The 20,580-nt window shown below is 41.6% G+C and overlaps 2 protein-coding genes across 4 annotated transcripts; both read left to right on the forward strand.

The window, feature by feature from the left end:
• Window positions 1–3,983: 3,983 nt before the first annotated feature.
• LOC117521398 (gastrula zinc finger protein XlCGF52.1-like) lies at window positions 3,984–15,068 on the forward strand. Of its 3 annotated transcripts, none has more exons than XM_034182695.1 (2): window positions 3,984–4,515; window positions 13,347–15,068. In XM_034182695.1, the coding sequence occupies exon 2, from the start codon at window positions 13,352–13,354 to the stop codon at window positions 14,609–14,611; it is 1,260 nt and encodes a 419-aa protein (XP_034038586.1). In that variant the 5' UTR covers window positions 3,984–4,515; window positions 13,347–13,351; the 3' UTR covers window positions 14,612–15,068. The 3 variants fall into 3 exon arrangements, with proteins under 3 accessions (XP_034038586.1, XP_034038585.1, XP_034038587.1); XM_034182694.1 differs by having other exon boundaries at window positions 3,984–4,135; XM_034182696.1 differs by having other exon boundaries at window positions 4,000–4,095.
• On the forward strand, window positions 9,920–12,418 carry LOC117521402 (zinc finger BED domain-containing protein 1-like). The gene is made up of 2 exons (XM_034182702.1): window positions 9,920–11,447; window positions 11,713–12,418. The coding sequence occupies exons 1-2, from the start codon at window positions 10,674–10,676 to the stop codon at window positions 12,154–12,156; spliced, it is 1,218 nt and encodes a 405-aa protein (XP_034038593.1). The 5' UTR covers window positions 9,920–10,673; the 3' UTR covers window positions 12,157–12,418.
• Window positions 15,069–20,580: the final 5,512 nt, after the last annotated feature.

Here is a 20,580-nt window from a genome sequence, read left to right on the forward strand (position 1 = left end):
TAAGTCAAGACTGAAAACCTATTTTTATTCTCTTTCTTATGAATAGTTTTTATTTTTTATCTGTTTTATTCTTTTACTTCTGATTTTTAATTATTTATTTAAATTTTATGTTGAATTGTTGTATGTGAGGCACCTTGAGAGGGCTTTTGCTGTGATTTGGTGCATTATAAGCTAATTAAATTAAATTAATATAGAAGACAAACATGAAAATCGTAGAATCTGAGAAGCCATATACAGCATGAGATATTTAAAATAATTTGCAACTGTAAAATATAAATTTTCACTGCTTCTGTAGTTATTCATGTGCAGATGCTGGTGGCGTAATATGTCACTGTTACTATGTATAGTAACTGATGTTAAGTACATACTGGAGGCAGGATATGTCTCACCCCTGGACAGGATACCATTCTATCACAGGTTACTGCCGCAGCCAAAGGTGGTTGCCATTTACAGATGGGTAGATTGAGACAATGCAGATGAGGTACCTTGTCCAAAGACATAAACAGGTCTTGTGAACATGAATCAAGCCAAGAGCTACACATTAGTCATCCAAGTCCTGTCCCACTGAGCTACCTCGTCTGCATACAGAGCTCAACAATTCTGAAATTTTGCTAATCATTTTGTTGTTATTTTAGAATGGAATTTTCATAATGCTTGTGATTAATTAATAACTTGAGAACCCAATAAAAAGCATCCAGGGGCTGATGTATGCTCTAAACACCACAATATACTATGCATGACTTCATTATATGACTTCAGTGACTTCATTATGAAGTTGTTCATAGCAATCATCACAAAGAATTTTCTGATCAATATATACCTTAGATTATTCACCTATTTTTCTTGTTTATTGAGGTATAGAAAAAATTGTGTTTTTCAAACCATGTTGGCATGACGACAGCGTTGTAGACAAGGATGTTTGTCTCATGTTGAAGGTCTCTGTGGTTGAAAACGGATGCAAACCCAGCTGAAGCCTTCTCCAGAATCATTGTTGGATGTCGTTGTTGGATGACACATGGCTGCAAAGGTCTGGAAAGTGAATAATGTTCTCCAGGACCTGTCCATGCAGTTTTACAGGAAGCTTTGGACTGACTTTGTTGGGTGGAGGCTGATACAGGATCTGTGTCTTTTTCAGGTTGATGTGAAGACCAAGCTTGGTGTAGGCTTCATTGAAGGTTTCAAAGATTTATCAAAGACCTTCTGTAAGGGATGACACAGTGCTGTCATTGGCATACTGGACGTCCACGAGCAAAGTGATGATTTTTTTTTTTCTTGGCTCTTAGTCGGTCCAGGATGAGGAGCTTTCCATCCATTCTGCACAGGATGTCAATTAATGGTGGCACCTTGTCTTTGACTGTTGCCACAAAGATGATGAGGAGCATAGGGGTGATGAAAGCCCTGCCTTAGTCCTGACTGAACATTGAAGGCTTCAATTTTTGTGCCATTTACCAAAATGGTGCTGGACATGTCATTGTGGAGAAGCATCACAATCTTAATGAATTTTTCCGGATAGCCTGTTTTGCTCAGGATCATCCACAGAAGTGGGCATGACACACTGACAAACTCCTTTGTCAAGTCAGGAACAACAGTTGGTGTTGCTCTCAACACTTTTCTTGCAGTTGGTGGACAGTGGATAGTCAGAAACCACTGAGTTTTAGGGAGGATATTTTCTGCTAGTGGTCTTAGATGTTTGTGAGAACCTTTCCTGCAGCAGACAGCAATTGATTCCGCAATGGTTTCTGTAGTCAGACTAACCTCCTTTCTGCTTGTAGATGGTGACAATCACAATCAGTCTTTTGTCATGCAAGTTTGGTCATGCATCATTGGCATCATGAGATGGCTTTGATTAGGATAATGAGTTGGTTTCCCCGTTGATTGATTACCATGAATCGAAGTGTAAAATGGTCTAATGTAGAACTGTTAGAATCAATGGATGTACACTCAACAAAAATATAAACACAACACTTTTGGTTTTGCTCCCATTTTGTATGAGATGAACTCAAAGATCTAAAACTTTTTCCACATACACAATATCACCATTTCCCTCAAATATTGTTCACAAACCAGTCTAAATCTGTGATAGTGAGCACTTCTCCTTGCCTGAGATAATCCATCCCACCTCACAGGTGTGCCATACCAAGATGATGATTACACACCATGATTAGTGCACAGGTGTGCCTTAGACTGTCCACAATAAAAGGCCACTCTGAAAGGTGCAGTTTTGTTTTATTGGGGGGGATACCAGTCAGTATCTGGTGTGACCACCATTTGCCTCATGCAGTGCAACACATCTCCTTCGCATAGAGTTGATCAGGTTGTCAATTGTGGCCTGTGGAATGTTGGTCCACTCCTCTTCAATGGCTGTGCGAAGTTGCTGGATATTGGCAGGAACTGGTACACGCTGTCGTATACGCCGGTCCAGAGCATCCCAAACATGCTCAATGGGTGACATGTCCGGTGAGTATGCCGGCCATGCAAGAACTGGGACATTTTCAGCTTCCAAGAATTGTGTACAGATCCTTGCAACATGGGGCCGTGCATTATCCTGCTGCAACATGAGGTGATGTTCTTGGATGGCACAACAATGGGCCTCAGGATCTCGTCACGGTATCTCTGTGCATTCAAAATGCCATCAATAAAATGCACCTGTGTTCCTCGTCCATAACAGACGCCTGCCCATACCATAACCCCACCGCCAGCATGGGTCACTCGATCCACAACAATGACATCAGAAAACCGCTCACCCACACGACGCCACACACGCTGTCTGCCATCTACCCTGGACAGTGTGAACCGGGATTCATCCGTGAAGAGAACACCTCTCCAACGTGCCAAACGCCAGCGAGTGAGAGCATTTGCCCACTCAAGTCGGTTACAACGACGAACTGGAGTCAGGTCGAGACCCCGATGAGGACGACGAGCATGCAGATGAGCTTCCCTGAGACGGTTTCTGACAGTTTGTGCAGAAATTCTTTGGTTATGCAAACCGATTGTTTCAGCAGCTGTCCAAGTGGCTGGTCTCAGACGATCTTGGAGGTGAACATGCTGGATGTGGAGGTCCTGGGCTGGTGTGGTTACACGTGGTCTGCGGTTGTGAGGCTGGTTGGATGTACTGCCAAATTCTCTGAAACGCCTTTGGACACGGCTTATGGTAGAGAAATGAACATTCAATACACAAGCAACAGCTCTGGTTGACATTCCTGCTGTCAGCATGCCAATTGCACGCTCCCTCAAATCTTGCGACATCTGTGGCACTGTGCTGTGTGATAAAACTGCACCTTTCAGAGTGGCCTTTTATTGTGGGCAGTCTAAGGCACACCTGTGAGGTGGGATGGATTATCTCAGCAAAGGAGAAGTGCTCACTATCACAGATTTAGACTGGTTTGTGAACAATATTTGAGGGAAATGGTGATATTGTGTATGTGGAAAAAGTTTTAGATCTTTGAGTTCATCTCATACAAAATGGGAGCAAAACCAAAAGTGTTGCGTTTATATTTTTGTTAAGTGTAACTATGAAAGACAGACTTAAAACTGCTTGTATCTGTAGGTTAGGAAATTTGAGGGACATACCTTTTTCTTCCAATAATGTACATAGCCCTGAGGAACATTACTGTACATGTAAAAGGATTTCAGGTTGTAAAATTAACTGAAGACACTGTAGATCGAACAGCCGCCCACAACAAAGAAGAATTAAGAGGCCTTTTCGAGAAAGCAAATCAAGTTGTTGTTTTTAGTTGCAGGAAATTCAGACTAAAGAGGTAGGAGCTTCTTCCTTTGATGTTATTTGTTCAGTTTTTACATGACTCTGAATATACCTGATGTGTGGTGAATTGGTACTTATAGCATTAATCCTCTGCGAGGAAAGAAGGTTGCAGATCGAAACCGTTACAGGCAGTCAGATTTCATTGTATTTCCACCGACCTGTGGAGGGCAGCATCCTGCCCTTCAAGCAGCCAAGCTGCCGCACATTAAGAAGACGAAGAAGAAAGCTGTTGCGCTGTTTACTTAGCGGTGGCTGATTTTTGTCTTTAGAAAGTTCATTTGATGTACAACATAATTTTAACAGTCGCCATCTGTCTATGTCTCTATGAACCAGTACGAATGGATTTAATTTTACTGGACTTTTCCCACTCTGGTAATCTGACGTTGTTAGCTTAGCGTGCTAGCTGCATTTTCACTGAGCTACACGGTCACTACAGACAGAGTAAAAGATTTAAAGCCCAAATAATGACAGCGTTTGTGAAGGAGGGCAGTCTGCAGCTGCTGAACACGCATTTGGACCGTTTGGAAGAAGACCGTGGCCGTATTTGTACAGTGAACTTCTATTGATACGTAGCGTCTGTTATTGGTCAATACAGGTCACGTGATCATGAGGCTACTACGTGCATTTTCTAACCAAGGCTGCGTTACGTGTGAACTATTTTAATAAGGGTACGATTAGCCACTTCCTTGAAAGAATCCTAGGAGGAAAGTTTGTCAAAAAAGGTGACAATCAGATTGACGGACACACATCAGGTTTGTGTTAGAGCTTTTAATTATTATTATTATTATTAGCAGCGGAACACATTGTTTAAAGTGCTCAGTGTGCTATATGCAGTGCCCTCCAAAAGTATTGGAACACTTAGTATTTCACACATTTTAATTTGTTTATACATTTCTAAAATTATCTTCCTTAAACTCAAACTGAAAGTGAATCTTTGCAACTTGTTATAAATTAATTAAGAATAAAAAAATCCAAGATGATGGGTTGTAAAACCTAGCTACTTTTTAACCTCTACTTTGGTCATTAGTGTCATCTCCACCACAACCTGCACATACATTCAGTGGACACACTTCTTTATGTTATTAGGGTGATTAAGTCCATTAAGCATGAAATATGGTCCAGTGACACAGAAAAATGAACAAAAAGCATAGTAGTCAGTCACGTTGGTGCCACAAGTGGGGAGTAATAATCTTAAATTAGCTGCATAGTAAGCATGAAATTCACATCTCAACAACTTATCCATCAGAGACCAGCAATGTTCAAACTGCGGATGCAACATTTGTTCTGAGAGTGCTGATGGAGAAGTGTAGAGAATGCCAGAAGGAGTTGCATTGTTTGTAGAATTGTGTGGTATTGTATGAGGAAGTCTGGTGTATCAGAGAAGTACATGACAAAGGTGGAGGAGAGGGCTGCAGCTATCAGTTATTTTAGTAATCGAGTATTCTATCGATTATTCTGGCGATGAATCGAGTAATCGGATATAAAGTACTTTTGCGTTTTTAACCAACATTGATAGTCCAGGACTGTCTCGAAGCAATGGCACAGTGCCACTGCGCCACCACACAGATAGTGAAATGTAGTGTATGTCTTTCTGTTTTCCTGGGTAATTATTTATTTTTCCACATCTGTACAAGTTTTGGGTCTTTCCCAGTGTTGCCGACTGAACGGTGCCCCCTAAAAATCAGTCTGCCCTGCCTTCACTGCGCATGTGTCATCAGCTACGGTTCACCGATTAACACCTCGTTTCTGCTTAAAACTGCACTCCTGTCATCATCTGTCTCGGGGACAGATATCTGAAGTTTTGCACAATGATCATTTCCACATAAATTCAGCATTATTTCATCCAAAAAGACGGATGAAGCGATCATAGCGCGGCAGCTGCATGAGCTGCTAGCTGATGCATTCACTGCGCGTCGGTCATTTCAAAGCATCACAGAATTTTGCCTTGTTTCTGCTTAAAACTGACTTTAGAATGATTTAAGAGGTTTTACCTTGTCATCTGATGGTTAATTAATTAATCCATTTGATCGCTTTGGTTGAAGAGACTCTGTCTTAGGTGAGCGGCTTAGCTCTGAAATGGCGCATACGCAATGGAGGCAGGGTGGACCGCTTTGCCTGCGGCAGCGGTGTCAGGAGCTCAGCCCTCCCCTGACACCGGACCGTAAGCGCAGGCAGTTGGTGTAATCCTCAGTCAGTCAGGTTGCATGTCAATGTGAGCACAGCCTGTGGCAAAACTGGGCTCTGGGAGTTTTATTTATTTTCGGAAATGCGCTCTGTTCTCAAAACAGTATGCATTACAGTATCTGGATGCACAACAAGGCTTTCATTCAGTGTACACACTGGAAAAGTATGGATGTCTTACTTAAATTTAGTCCTCTTAAAGGGAGAGTTGGCTTGACGGTGCCATCGCCCATGTGGCTCTGTGAATCAGGCCTGCATCTTGCAGCTGCATTGTTTCGAGTCATATACTGAACAAAAATATAAACGCAACACTTTTGGTTTTGCTCCCATTTTGTATGAGATGAACTCAAAGATCTAAAACTTTTTCCACATATACAATATCACCATTTCTCTCAAATATTGTTCACAAACCAGTCTAAATCTGTGATAGTGAGCACTTCTCCTTTGCTGAGATAATCCATCCCACCTCACAGGTGTGCCATATCAAGATGCTGATTAGACACCATGATTAGTGCACAGGGGTGCCTTAGACTGCCCACAATAAAAGGCCACTCTGAAAGGTGCAGTTTTATCACACAGCACAATGCCACAGATGTCGCAAGATTTGAGGGAGCGTCCAAGTGGCATGCTGACAGCAGGAATGTCAACCAGAGCTGTTGCTCGTGTATTGAATGTTCATGTCTCTACCATAAGCCGTCTCCAAAGGCGTTTCAGAGAATTTGGCAGTACATCCAACCAGCCTCACAACCGCAGACCACGTGTAACCACACCAGCCCAGGACCTCCACATCCAGCATGTTCACCTCCAAGATCATCTGGGACCAGCCACTCGGACAGCTGCTGAAACAATCGGTTTGCATAACCAAAGAATTTCTGCACAAACTGTCAGAAACCGTCTCAGGGAAGCTCATCTGCATGCTCGTTGTCCTCATTGGGGTCTCGACCTGACTCCAGTTTGTCGTCGTAACCGACTTGAGTGGGCAAATGCTCACATTCACTGGCGTTTGGCACGTTGGAGAGGTGTTCTCTTCACGGATGATGCGAAGGAGATGTGTTGCACTGCATGAGGCAAATGGTGGTCACACCAGATACTGACTGGTATCCCCCCCAAATAAAAAAAAACTGCACCTTTCAGAGTGGCCTTTTATTGTCGGCAGTCTAAGGCACACCTGTGCACTAATCATGGTGTCTAATCAGCATCTTGATATGGCACACCTGTGAGGTGGGATGATTATCTCAACAAAGGAGAAGTGCTCACTATCACAGATTTAGACTGGTTTGTGAACAATATTTGAGGGAAATGGTGATATTGTGTATGTGAAAAAAGTTTTAGATCTTTGAGTTCATCTCATACAAAATGGGAGCAAAACCAAAAGTGTTGCGTTTATATTTTTGTTGAGTATATATTCCTCCTGGGGGCTCGAGTGGCAGCCCGCATAGGGGGCTTGTCCCCCGTGTATATCTGCTGGCAGGTCTAGTTTTATTATTATTTTCAGTGCTTTTTCTGCCTAAAGTTGGGGAAATTTTCACACCTCTTTCACATAATAACAATGTAATAGTCAACATCCGTCCTGAGTATTGTGGATGACGTCATGCCAGCCACGCCAGTGGCGCTGAACATCCGTGAGTGCTGCACAGCATTTGCATGAAAATCCTTGTGCCTACAAAGGACGCGTGCCGCTTGACTTTCGTATGTGTGCCACACGGTATGTGTGCTGACTGCTCAAGATTTGTGGCCATATTTTTGCCGCCGCTCTAGATGGCATTCAGCAGATACAGTAGTGTTCAGAATAATAGTAGTGCTATGTGACTGAAAAGATTAATCCAGGTTTTGAGTATATTTCTTATTGTTACATGGGAAACAAGGTACCAGTAGATTCAGTAGATTCTCACAAATCCAACAAGACCAATCATTCATGATATGCACACTCTTAAGGCTATACAATTGGGCTATTAGTAAAAAAAAAAAAAAAAAAAGTAGAAAAGGGGGTGTTCACAATAATAGTAGTGTGGCATTCAGTCAGTGAGTTTGTCAATTTTGTGGCACAAACAGGTGTGAATCAGGTGTCCCCTATTTAAGGATGAAGCCAACACCTGTTGGACATGCTTTTCTCTTTGAAAGCCTGAGGAAAATGGGACGTTCAAGACATTGTAATGAAGAACAGTGTAGTTTGATTATAAAGTTGATTGGAGAGGGGAAAACTTATATGCAGGTGCAAAAAATTATAGGCTGGTCATCTACAATGATCTCCAGTGCTTTAAAATGGACAAAAAAAAAAAACAGACGCGTGGAAGAAAATGGAAAACATGGTGGTGCAAGGATCATGATATGGGCATGTTTCTCCTACTATGGTGTTGGGCCTATATATCGCATACCAGGTATCATGGATCAGTTTGGATATGTCAAAATACTTGAAGAGGTCATGTTGCCTTATGCTGAAGAGAACATGCCCTTGAAATGGGTGTTTCAACAAGACAATGACCCCAAGCACACTAGTAAACAAGCAAAATCTTGGTTCCAAACCAACAAAATGAATGCCTCGCAGATGTGAAGAAATCATGAAAAACTGTAGTTATACAACTAAATACTAGTTTAGTGATTCACAGGATTGCTAAAAAAGCAGTTTGAACATAATTTGAGTTTGTAGCGTCAACAGCAGATGCTACTACGAGGTCTGTCCATAAAGTATAGGTCCTTTTTATTTTTTCAAAAACTATATGGATTTCATTCATATGTTTTTACGTCAGACGTGCTTGAACCCTCGTGCGCATGCGTGAGTTTTTCCACGACTGTCGGTGACGTCATTCGCCTGTGAGCACTCCTTGTGGGAGGAGTCGTCCAGCCCCTCGTCGGAATTCCTTTGTCTGAGAAGTTGCTGAGAGACTGGCGCTTTGTTTGATCAAAATTTTTTCTAAACCTGTGAGACACATCGAAGTGGACATGGTTCAAAAAATTAAGCTGGTTTTCAGTGAAAATTTTAACGGCTGATGAGAGATTTTGAGGTGACACTGTCGCTTTAAGGACTTCCCACAGTGCGAGATGTCGCGCACCGCTCTCAGGCGGCGTCATCAGCCTGTTTCAAGCTGAAAACCTCCACATTTCAGGCTCTATTGATCCAGGACGTCGTGAGAGAACAGAGAAGTTTCAGAAGAAGTCGGTTTCAGCATTTTATCCGGATATTCCACTGTTAAAGGAGATTTTTTTAATGAAAGACGTGCGGACGGGTCCGCGCGTCGGCTCGCAGCCGCCGCGACGCTCCGCCACAAGAAAAACACCTCTGTTGGAAGCCTTAAGGACAAGTTGGAACATGTCCAGCTGTTAAACAATTTCTCATATACTCATTCCACTGAAAGCCATCAAAAGCCACCTGGATTTACAAATGGTTATCAACACGGAGGTGTTTTTCCTGTGCCGCCGCTCCGCGTCGGCTGCGTCCCGACGCGCGGACCCGTCCGCACGTCTTTCATTAAAAAAATCTCCTTTAACAGTGGAATATCCGGATAAAATGCTGAAACCGACTTCTTCTGAAACTTCTCTGTTCTCTCACGACGTCCTGGATCAATAGAGCCTGAAATGTGGAGGTTTTCAGCTTGAAACAGGCTGATGACGCCGCCTGAGAGCGCAGCGCGACGTCTCGCACCGTGGGAAGTCCTTAAAGCGACAGTGTCACCTCAAAATCTCTCATCAGCCGTTAAAATTTTCACTGAAAACCAGCTTAATTTTTCGAACCATGACCACTTCGATGTGTCTCACAGGTTTAGAAAAAATTTTGATCAAACAAAGCGCCAGTCTCTCAGCAACTTCTCAGACAAAGGAATTCCGACGAGGGGCTGGACGACTCCTCCCACAAGGAGTGCTCACAGGCGAATGACGTCACCGACAGGCGTGGAAAAACTCACGCATGCGCACGAGGGTTCATGCATGTCTGACGTAAAAACATATGAATGAAATCCATATAGTTTTTGAAAAAAATAAAAAGAACCTATACTTTATGGACAGCCCTCGTATTATTGTGTTTTTACTATTAGCCCAATTTTATAGCCTTAAGAGTAGGGCTGTGCATAAAAATCGATACAACGAGGAAGTGCAAGTGACATGAATAAGCAAAATGGCCGAGAGGATTCTAGAAGCGCCGCTGTCCCTAAAAGCAGATGTTTGGGCACATTTTGGTTTTAAAGCCAGTGAAAAAGACCAGGGACTGGGCAAAATAAATGCAATATGCAGGCACTGTAATAGTACGGTACGCTATTCTGGAAACACTACCAACTTGCGGGCTCACCTACATAGGCACCATGCTGACAAGCTAGCAGCAGCACCAAAATCACAACAGAAACCTGTAGACCCGAAGCAAACGACTCTGGACAACACCACGTATAAGTTTCCATCTACCTCACCGCGTGCAATCAAGATTACTGACTCGGTGGTGCATTTCATCTGCCTGGAGTTGCGTCCCTACTGCGTGGTTGAAAACAGAGGCTTTCGCTACATGGTAAATACGCTGGAGCCACGTTACGTTATCCCAACCCGTCGCTATATAACTGAAATAGCTGTGCCCAGGAAGTACGAAGAGGTCAAAGAACATGTCAGAACTTCACTAACTTCAGCTGCAAGAGTTGCCCTTACGTGCGACGGGTGGACATCTCGAACCACACAGTCATATGTAACGATCACCTGTCATTTTATTACCGACGACTGGGAGCTAATGGCGTTCGTTTTACAAACATGAGCCATGCATGAGAGCCATACGGGGACTAACATAGCGGAGTTACTGAAAATGGCGCTGGATGAGTGGAGCATAGCATCCAAAAACCCGGCTGAGCTAACCGGTATGTTGCATTTCAAGTGTTTTGCCCATACTCTCAACTTGGCATCACAACGTGCACTGAAGCTCCCTAATGTTGCCCGTTTGTTGGGTCGAGTGAGGCGCATAACCAGCTTCTTCAGGCGCAGCGCTACAGCGAGCCATGTACTGCGACAAAAACAAAAACTACTGCAGTTGCCTGAACATAAACTGCTAACTGATGTAACTAGGTGGAATAGCGCTCATGATATGCTCCAACGTTTTCTTGAGCAGCAACCCGCTATATCTGCCGCTCTACTGTCTGGTGAAATAAGGAAGACAGAAAAAGAAGTCTGCACCCTCAGTGAGTCAGAGATAACATCTGCTGAGGAGATTGTGGATGCCACGAAGCCCATGAAGGTAGCTACACTTGTGATGTCTCAGGAAAACATCCCAACCTTATCAGTTGTGGCACCACTTCATGCTCAGTTCCTCCATGATCTTCAAGAAAGCCCATCTGATTCTGCATTAGTGAAAAAAATAAAATCAGCCATTTGTGAGGACCTGAGCAAGAGATACAAGGACGAGCAGAAAGAGACTTTATACGTGTGTGCAGCTATGGATCCAAGATTCAAGGCACTTCTCTTCCTCTCCGATGATGAACGCCAGGACATCTACATGAGGGTCATTGCAGAGGCAGGAGGGATCCAGCAACCATTTCAGGTAATATCTTTGTTTAAATTATCACTAATATCTTTGTTTAAATTATCACTAAGTTACTGACTTATAAAAAATATTTTTTGTGTATGTCACATACGTCATATGTTAAGGTTTAAAAGAAAATGCTTATAATGGATACTTTTATAATGTTAAAGTTGGGGAAAATACACATTTGGCAGATTATGTTAAATTAGAATGGTGAATTTAATAATGGCAAAACGCAAGTTATATTAAACCTGCTTTTTCTCTTTCTGATTTACTTCTATAGGAACAGGCTGAAACAGAGACAGCAGACCCCGATGAGGTGCTAGTGCAGGATGACAACAAGCAGGACATCTCTACTGGTCCACCCACCAAGAGAGCAAGGTCATCATGCAGTCTGGCTGATCTTCTTGGTCAAACATGCAGTACAGGTACTGCAGCGAGACATAGAACCACACAGGATCACACTGAGGAGGAAATTACTCGATACAAACAAACTGCTCCCATGTCCCTTGTAGGTGGCAATCCACTCAGCTGGTGGAAAGAGCACCAGACCGAGTATCCACTTTTGTCACGTCTTGCAAAAACCTACCTGTGTATTCCAGGGACTAGTGTCTCTTCAGAGCGAGTATTTTCCACTGCAGGAGATATAGTCACTGCACAGAGAAGTGCACTTAACCCAGAGCATGTTGACCAACTACTGTTTCTACACAAAAATATAATGGAGTAGAGTGGCATTTGTGAAGTCCACATTACTGAGAGGAGTTCTTTAACTTTGTGTTCTATTTATGTTCAATACTGATGTTTCAGCCAGGAGTTGTAATAAGCTGAGTGGACACCACTCATGGTTTTCAATATGTTTGGTTAAAAGCATTATAGATGCACTTTTTTTTTTTATCTATGTTAAAAATACTGATGTTTCAGCCAGGAGTTTTAATAAGCTGAGTGGACACCACTCATGGTTTTCAATGTTTGGTTAAAAGCATTATAGATGCACTTTATTTTATTTTTTTTTATCTGTTAAAAATGGGCCCTTTTTGGTTTCATATGTTAAAAGCATTAAACCAAATGCACTTTATTTTTCTATTAAAGTTACAGTTATTATTACTGTTGCTTAATGTATCATTGTTCAATAAATTGAACATAAATATATTTGGTTGGTTTTGTTGATTGAATGGCTTTGCGCATAAATTTTAAAGTTTAAATATCGATATCGGAATCGAATCGAGCTGCACTATATTGAGAATCGTTTCGAATTGTGAGCTGTGTATCGAGAATCGTATCGAATCAGCTTGTCCTAGACGATACCCAGCCCTACTTAAGAGTGTGCATATCATGAATGCTTGGTCTTGTTGCATTTGTGAGAATCTACTGAATCTACTGGTACCTTGTTTCCCATGTAACAATAAGAAATATACTCAAAACCTGAATTAATCTTTTTAGTCACATAGCACTACTGTAATCTGACAAAATGCACGCACGTCAGGAGGACCAATTCAGTGAGATTCCACATAAGAACGTTAATCACCTTTTCACTGCTATTCGTGTCTCCAGTCTCCACCTCCTCTCCACCAGACATGCATCAGTGAGATACTAGGCTAAGTATTTCAGACTTTGAAATCTGCAGTGTAATTGAGTCAGGTAGGTATCGATGAGAGGAAATGGTGCTGAACTGGGTTTCGGTGCCCAACCCCACATGTCAGTGCAAAATATGAGAGGCACTGCAATAGTAACTGATCATTTGCAAAGTCCTGAAACTTGGACCCTTTTTAATCTTATAATTCTACTAACTCTTAAAATATTGTTGAAGTTCTCAAGAGTCAGCACTTGAGAGTTGTTGCTTCTGGGCCAGTGTTAAAAGCTGAACCGAAGAACATATCAGGTGGTCCCTTGCTAATGTCTGTTTGTATTTGTCCCCAGCAAACATGCAGCAGGTGCTGATAAGTAAAGACGAGGTATCACAGCAGAAGATCTGCTCCAGTCCGGACCAGGGTGATCCATTAAACATTAAACAGGAGCATGAGGAACTTTGTATCCATCAGGAGGGAGCACAGGTTCAACAGCTGGAGGGCACTGACCTAATCAGTGTCTCATTTACTCCTGTCACTGTGAAAAGTGAAAATGAAGAGAAACCAACTTTGCTGGGCCCCCATCAAAGCCAAACTGACAAGAACATAGATGCAGGTCATCTATCCAACAGCTTCACCGAACAGATGAAAACAGAAAGTCACAGTGAGGACGAATGCTTTCCAGAAACAGTCAGCATCTTGGATCCTTGCAGTCATTTAAACATGGACAATGAGGCTTCAGAGTCTTCTGGGCCTGATTTTAAAGACAGCAATTGTGAATGGAAGGAGAGCACAGCACCTAAGTTCAGTCTCAACCCTCTGAAACATAAAGTCAGTGCAGTTAGCTTGGAACACATTAATGTCAAAAGATCCTTGGGCTGCTCTGAATGTGGAAGAACATTTAGCCTGAAGGATCACCTGAAGAGACACATGACAATTCACAGTGAAGAGAATCAAGTTTTCTGCTCCGAGTGTGGTAAAAAATTCAGCCATAAGAGTGCATTACAGACTCACATGAGAATTCACACAGGAGAGAAACCATTTAACTGCTCTCAGTGTAATAAAGGTTTTTGCCAAAAGGGTAATTTGAAGGCACACTTGAGAACACACAGTAAAGAGAAACCGTTTGGTTGCACCGAGTGTGATCAAACATTCAGCGTTAAGAGTTACGTGAAGAGACATATGAGAGTTCACACAGGAGAGAAACCGTTTAGCTGCTCGGAGTGTGGCAAAGGCTTTGGCCAAAGTGGCCACCTGAGGAAACACATGAAAATTCACTGTGAGCAGAAACCATTCTCTTGCTCTGTTTGTGCCAAGAGATTTGACATGGAGAAAACACTGGAATATCACATGAAGGTTCATTTAAGAGAAAAGCCTTTTAACTGTTCAGTTTGTAACAAATCTTTTAGTTGGAGGTCAAATCTGGAATCACACATGAAAAAACACACAGGTGAAAAACCATTTATTTGTTTAATTTGTGCAAAACAATTCAGGCTAAATTCATCTTTGGTCAACCACTCTGTAATCCACACGGGGATGAAACCGTGTAGTAGCACTAAGTGTGATGAACTCTTTGGCTACAAGGACACTGTGGAGTCACGTGATGATTCACACTGAAGAGGAATCATTAAGGAACATCGAACCAGATGGCAATGAGAACACTTCAAATTTAGGAACAGAGGATACAGAGGTGTGTGACTCGGCTGAGCAAAAAACATGCTGATGGACCATGTCTTTACCCATGTATGTCATAGATGTAAGAACGGAACTCCATAGAGAGCAGCCTAAAACAGCACATGACATTCAAATGTAGATGTTCTGGTTATTTGACTGAATGGTGTGTGAATGAAACTTACAAGGTCAATAAACTTTGTTTTAGTGTGTGCCAGGAGGTGTGAATAATAGGGCCGAAACAATTACTTGACATAATCAATTAAATCCATTTAAAAATAAATAAATCATGGAAGAGTCTTTTGATTCCATTTAACTATATTTTGACCAGAACACTAGTCAAAGAGCCTACTGTGTTCCTGAATATGATGCTACAAACTTGGTGCACCTATCGTTGGGTAGTTTTGTCCTTTCCTCTTTGCAGGACCTCTCAAGCTCCATCAGGTTGGATGGGGAGCGTCGGTGCACAGCCATTTTCAGATCTCTCCAGAGATGTTCAGTCAGATTCAGGTCTGGGCTCTGGATGGGCCACGCAAGGGACATTCACAGAGTTTTCCTGAAGCCACTCTTTTGATATCTTGGCTGTGTGCTTAGGGTCATTGTGCTGCTGAAAGATGAACTGTCACCCCAGTCTGAGCTCAAGAGCGCTCTGGAGCAGGTTTTCATCCAGGATGTCTCTACATTGCTGCATTCATCTTTCCCTCAATCCTGACTAGTCTCCCTATTCCTGCCGCTGAAAAACGTCCCCACAGCATGATGCTGCCACCACTGTGATTTACTGTAGGAATGGTGCCTGGTGGGGGGCAGGGCGCTGCTGTTGTGGTGACCTGTAGCAGCTATCCGTGTCTCAAAACCTGTTTGTAGCTTAAATTGCCTGCGTTTTTATTTTTAAACTACCAAGTTTTTTAGTAGTTTGTGTACGGGTGTTTTGTCTTGCGTATCAAGTCCAACAATGGAGATATTTTCCTTCCTACTGCTGGCAATCGTGCTGAACATTACTCAGGATCTGTTTGTCAAGCTCTATAGGATCCACTATACAAGGGACTTTCTCCTGGGATTTAAATCAAGCAAGTACGTGGTAAACCTAGATCCAACTTTGCTATTAAGTCTGGGGGTGTCCGATGGTGCAGATTTTTAGTCAGTATCATTGCTGCAATACAAAGCTTTAGGTGTCCCACTACTTCTGGGATCCTGATCCATCTAGACCAGGGGTGGCCAAGTTCGGTCCTCGAGAGCCACATTCCTGACACTCTTAGTTGTCTCCCTGCTCCAACACACCTGAATCCAATGAAAGACTCGTTAGCAGACTTTTAATGAGCCAACCCAGCGGTGACAAGGAAGCGTCACTGTGGGGTTGTTTGCCTATACATCAATCCTAAGTGGTGCAATGGTGCCACTGTGTGTGAACAGATTTGTTTACCGGATATCGAGCTGCTGTCAGTGCCTGTTAGACCATTTCATCTGCCTAGGGAACTCCCCAAATATTTCTAACAGTAGTGTAAGTCCATCCCAGAGTGGACATCAAAACCATTTCTGATGCCATTTTCTCAGTAGCTCAAAGATTACAATCTATCTCTCCAGAGGCCCCCTGCTTATTGCTTGGTGACTTTAATAATGTCACCTGTAAAAAGACGCTGAGCAGTGTCACCCAGTATGTCACCTGCCCCACTCGTGAGAACGGAATATTGGATCTCTGCTATGGATCTATCAAGGGAGCTTATAAGTCTGTTGTTGGTCCCCTATAGGACTGTTTTTCATAGTGGTGACAAGATGGTATATGCTGAAATTGTAAAGACTAAACTTCAGTTGAGGTTAAATTCAGTATCTGATCTCAGATCTGTATGGAATGGCATGAAACTAATGACAGGCCATATGGTCACACTTTTAAATGGGTTTAAAGAGTAGATTACACCAAAAATGTGCACAAATAAATCACTAGAAATGATGAAATGATATTTTTTAAAATCCTGAACAATAAAAGTCGATGGTAAGTGTGCGGGTGAAGAATGAACAGCAGCTGTCTGAAGCCTGCACTCTATTTCAGCCTTCAGCTGCGGCCATATTGTGACGTCATTGGGAGAATGGGACCTGTTGATTCAAGCCAAAATCAGTTGTAAACACAACAGAGGTCAAGCTGTTTTCCGACTATTTTTTTCTAGTGTGGAGCTTTTTTTGTGAAATCCTGTCTGAACATGATTCAAATAATGTCTGAAGAAGCTGTGGGGATATAGCCTTATGGTTTTGAGCCTTATTTAGACAATGAGGGAGATGAAACCTTGGAGAAGACCTTCAGTCAGACAGCAGTGATGACATTGGTACTGTTCAGAACACAGAATGGTGATTATAAAAAAAAAAAATGCATGCGATTTTGGCATGTGGGTGGAGATGATAAACTTTTTTTTTCTTTTTTTGCCAGCTCTTTGGTCATAATTAACTGATAAAAAAAAGTGTTTTTTTTTTTAAACCATCCTTGACATAAAAAAAAGTGATTAAGTGTATTTTTTTTTATTTTTTTTATGAGTTTTCTTTCTTAGAAACAGGTACATACAGTACATATGAAACCAGAAAACTGACAGCACCTGCGAGGGATTGAAAATATCAGCTATTTTTAAAATAAATGTAGATTCCTTCTTGAATAGTTAGTGTGCTGAATGTTGTAGCGTGATAAGCATGCTATTATTCAATATTAAAAGCATGCACACACAGAGTAATTATAAAATCTTAACTGTTCATTTCAGTGAGCTCATCTTCACAGTTTGACGAAAACGTATCCACATAAAGCCTGGTTTTGGAAAACGACATCTGAAAAAATTCTAATTGTTCTGGCTGAAGAAAAGTCCCTCTGTGATGTCTGTGGGTGCGAGTTCGAGTCTCTGCGGTGAGTGGAGCCTTCTCTTCCTCCACCAGGCCTCTGCACCACAAGTTGAAAGTATTAGTGAATTCTGTCTACACGCGATGAAACTATGCCATGGTACACACACACACACACACAAAAAAGAAAATACTGTGTTGCCTGGCTGCGACTAGTTCTCAACTTCCATAGATGAAAACAGCAACCAGAGGGGAGCACATTGAACTCCCAAAAAAGTGGGTGTTCAGGGCAGTCCAAAATTTGATTGGCCTTACCCCTGAGTCCTTTATCATATATATGTTGCAGCTGTGGTAGCTGTACCCTAAAGACCTTAGACGCTACATTAACCAGCTTTATTAGCTTACGTCTGCCGATCATTGGAAGAGCACTGTACCACACCACCATACAAAATGTCAAGACAAATTCAATAATACATGTAAAGCATAGTCATCAGAGTCCTTATATGGACACATTCACTGGCTCAAACTGAATCTCTTGAGTTTGTTGCAAAATATTCTAATCTGACTTTTTGAGGCACAGTCCAGACCATTGCTCTGATTACACCAAACTTTACACACAGAGTCTATTGGACATCTGAAGCTGAGGTTATTAAAATGATGGGCCTTAACCTAAATGAGAAATAAATGACAAACTTCCTGTTTAAAAATGTGGCACAGGAAGTTGGATTCATCTTCTATAGTTTATATCTCACATTTGGCTAAAGAGAGTTGTACCAAATTTAACATGGGTAATCTTGGGGCTTACTTGAAATACATAAGTACATCATGATTGTTGAAAGGGGCGTGGCCTATTGGCTTTTTAACACCATACAACTTAGCAAGCTTAAATTGTTATGGATGATAAAGATCTTTTCATGTTACTCATATACCAAGAATTACATTAATTTGCCTGCAGGTGACGCTATAATAAAGAAAAATCCATTTTGGCTTTAAAGTCCCACATTGTACATCAGTCAAAAATCAATCAAAATTCATCTGTTCTCACATTCTATTAAGTTTATTGCATCTTGTACAATGCGCTGCACCCATTTCTAACTTTGCATTTTATGCAAAATTGCATTAAATGTAAAACCTACTTATTCAACCTCTGCTTTGGTCATTAGTGTCATCCGTTTATGCTGTTAAGATGATTGAGTCTAATAAACATGAAAAATGGTCTAATAACAGAAAATGAACAAAAAGCTGCCTGCCAACTTTCATAGCAGGCAGTCACATGTTTGTGTCATGTGTGGGGAGTAATAATCTGAAATTACTGTAGATGCATAGAAAAGCAGGAAATTCATATCTCAACAAGCTATCCATCAAAGACCAGCAATGTACAAAGAAGAATTTTCTATTATTTTCAGTATGAGTAGCTTTAATTCACACAAACTGAGCACTGCTGATGCAATATTTTCTCTAAGAGTACTCATGGAGAAGTGTAGAGAAGGCCAGAAGGAGTTGCATTGTTTGTTTGTGGACTTAAAGTTTTTGACGGAGTGCCAAGAGAAAACGTGTATTGTATGAGGAAGTTTGGTGTGACGGAGAAGTACATGATGGAGGGGCACAATATGTACAAAGACAGTCACCACAGTGAGTGATGTGCTTGAGGTTCCTTGTTATAATCAAAATTCCCGAAATTCTGAACACTATTCCCAATGTACTTGCTCAGGGTATGGGTCAGGTTAAACCTTATTCAGAAAAAGCACCTTTAAGTCACTGATATTGTGATTGTCATATTGAAAAAGTATTCAACTCAGTCCATTGCCCAATCACCTGACATTTACATGTTCCACAAAGAGAAAATTTCTGTCAGTGTTATTGTTTGGTAGAACACTTGGTTGAACAGATATGAAGGTAAATTAGATTTTGAATATTGATTAATATAGACTTACAGACTTCACTAAAGCACAGTTATCTGCATGCACACTTCATGCACATGGTGGAAGCAAAAGCTATTATTCAGTGTACATACTGGAAAAGTATGGACATCTTAGTTAAATTTAGTCCTCTTGACAACAAAGTTGGCATGACAGTGCCATCGCCCGTGCGGCTTTGTGGGTCAGGTCCATGTTTCACAGCTGCATCAGTACGAGCCATGTGGTCTTTGCGGGGGTTTGGGATGTGGTCTGCGTACAGGGCCTGGACCCAGTCTATATCTGCTGGCAGGTCTAGTTTTTAATAAATTATCAAAAATCTCAAAAAACAACATTTTTCATTGTCATTATGGGGTACTGTGTGTAGAATTTTGAGGGAAAAAAATGAATTTCATCCCTTTTTGAATAAAGGTGTAGCATAAAAAAATCTGGAAAAAGTGCAGCGGTGTGAATGAGCAGCTATAGCATATATGGTTTTAGGACACTTTAGTACATTGTACAAAAGACAAATTCTTTCATAGTGCCTGATTCACATATTTAAGCATGAAAGAAATAATGAACAGGACTGGCACTATGTCTGTACAGAGTCAAGGTATAGGGAATTTCTATCTAACAAGTAGGACTTTGTACCACCTGTCCCACATGGGTTTTCAGGGTACCAAAAAACTGTACACTTTAATTGGAGTTCAAAAGTTTGAGCTACATAAATGGAAACTGTAGGCCTGAGGGTGTTATGCAATTTTTATGAAACAACCATCAAAATGTAGATTTAACTAGCTTTTTATATTGTTTTCTATAAGCACAGATAGGTTTTCTAGTCCCTTAAAATAAATTTAGGAAAATGAAAGTTTTGTAGAATGGTATTCTTGAGTCAGGGAACACTACCATCAATTTTCAATGTTTTTAATCCTCACAAATATAGACGGTTGTGGTGACTAAGTGGTTAAGTGCATTTGTGTTAAGTGTGGAAGGGTCCCGGGTCAAGGCCAGCCCTGCCCATTCTGTGTGTGTCATGGAGTTGTGTCAGGAAGGGCATCCGGGATGAAACTTGTGCCAAATCAAAAGGCAGATCTACCTCTGATCTGCTGTGAGACAAGGGAAAAGCAGAAGGAACTTAATTTAATCCTCACAAATATCAAACTGAAGAGCAACAGCCCTCTTGGAGGTGTCCTTGGTGCAAAAGAATGT

Source organism: Thalassophryne amazonica, chromosome 12, assembly GCF_902500255.1.
Source record: "Thalassophryne amazonica chromosome 12, fThaAma1.1, whole genome shotgun sequence".
Classification (NCBI taxonomy): Eukaryota; Metazoa; Chordata; class Actinopteri; order Batrachoidiformes; family Batrachoididae; genus Thalassophryne; species Thalassophryne amazonica.

Excerpts from the sequence above, each read along its gene's own strand:
- LOC117521402 (XM_034182702.1), top strand. The coding sequence starts at position 10,674 with ATGCATGAGAGCCATACGGGGACTAACATAGCGGAGTTACTGAAAATG. Across the intron at positions 11,448-11,712 it reads GGATCCAGCAACCATTTCAG|GAACAGGCTGAAACAGAGAC; the intron begins GTAATATCTTTG and ends TTACTTCTATAG.
- LOC117521398 (XM_034182694.1), top strand. The coding sequence starts at position 4,045 with ATGTACAACATAATTTTAACAGTCGCCATCTGTCTATGTCTCTATGAA. Across the intron at positions 4,136-13,346 it reads ACTGGACTTTTCCCACTCTG|CAAACATGCAGCAGGTGCTG; the intron begins GTAATCTGACGT and ends ATTTGTCCCCAG.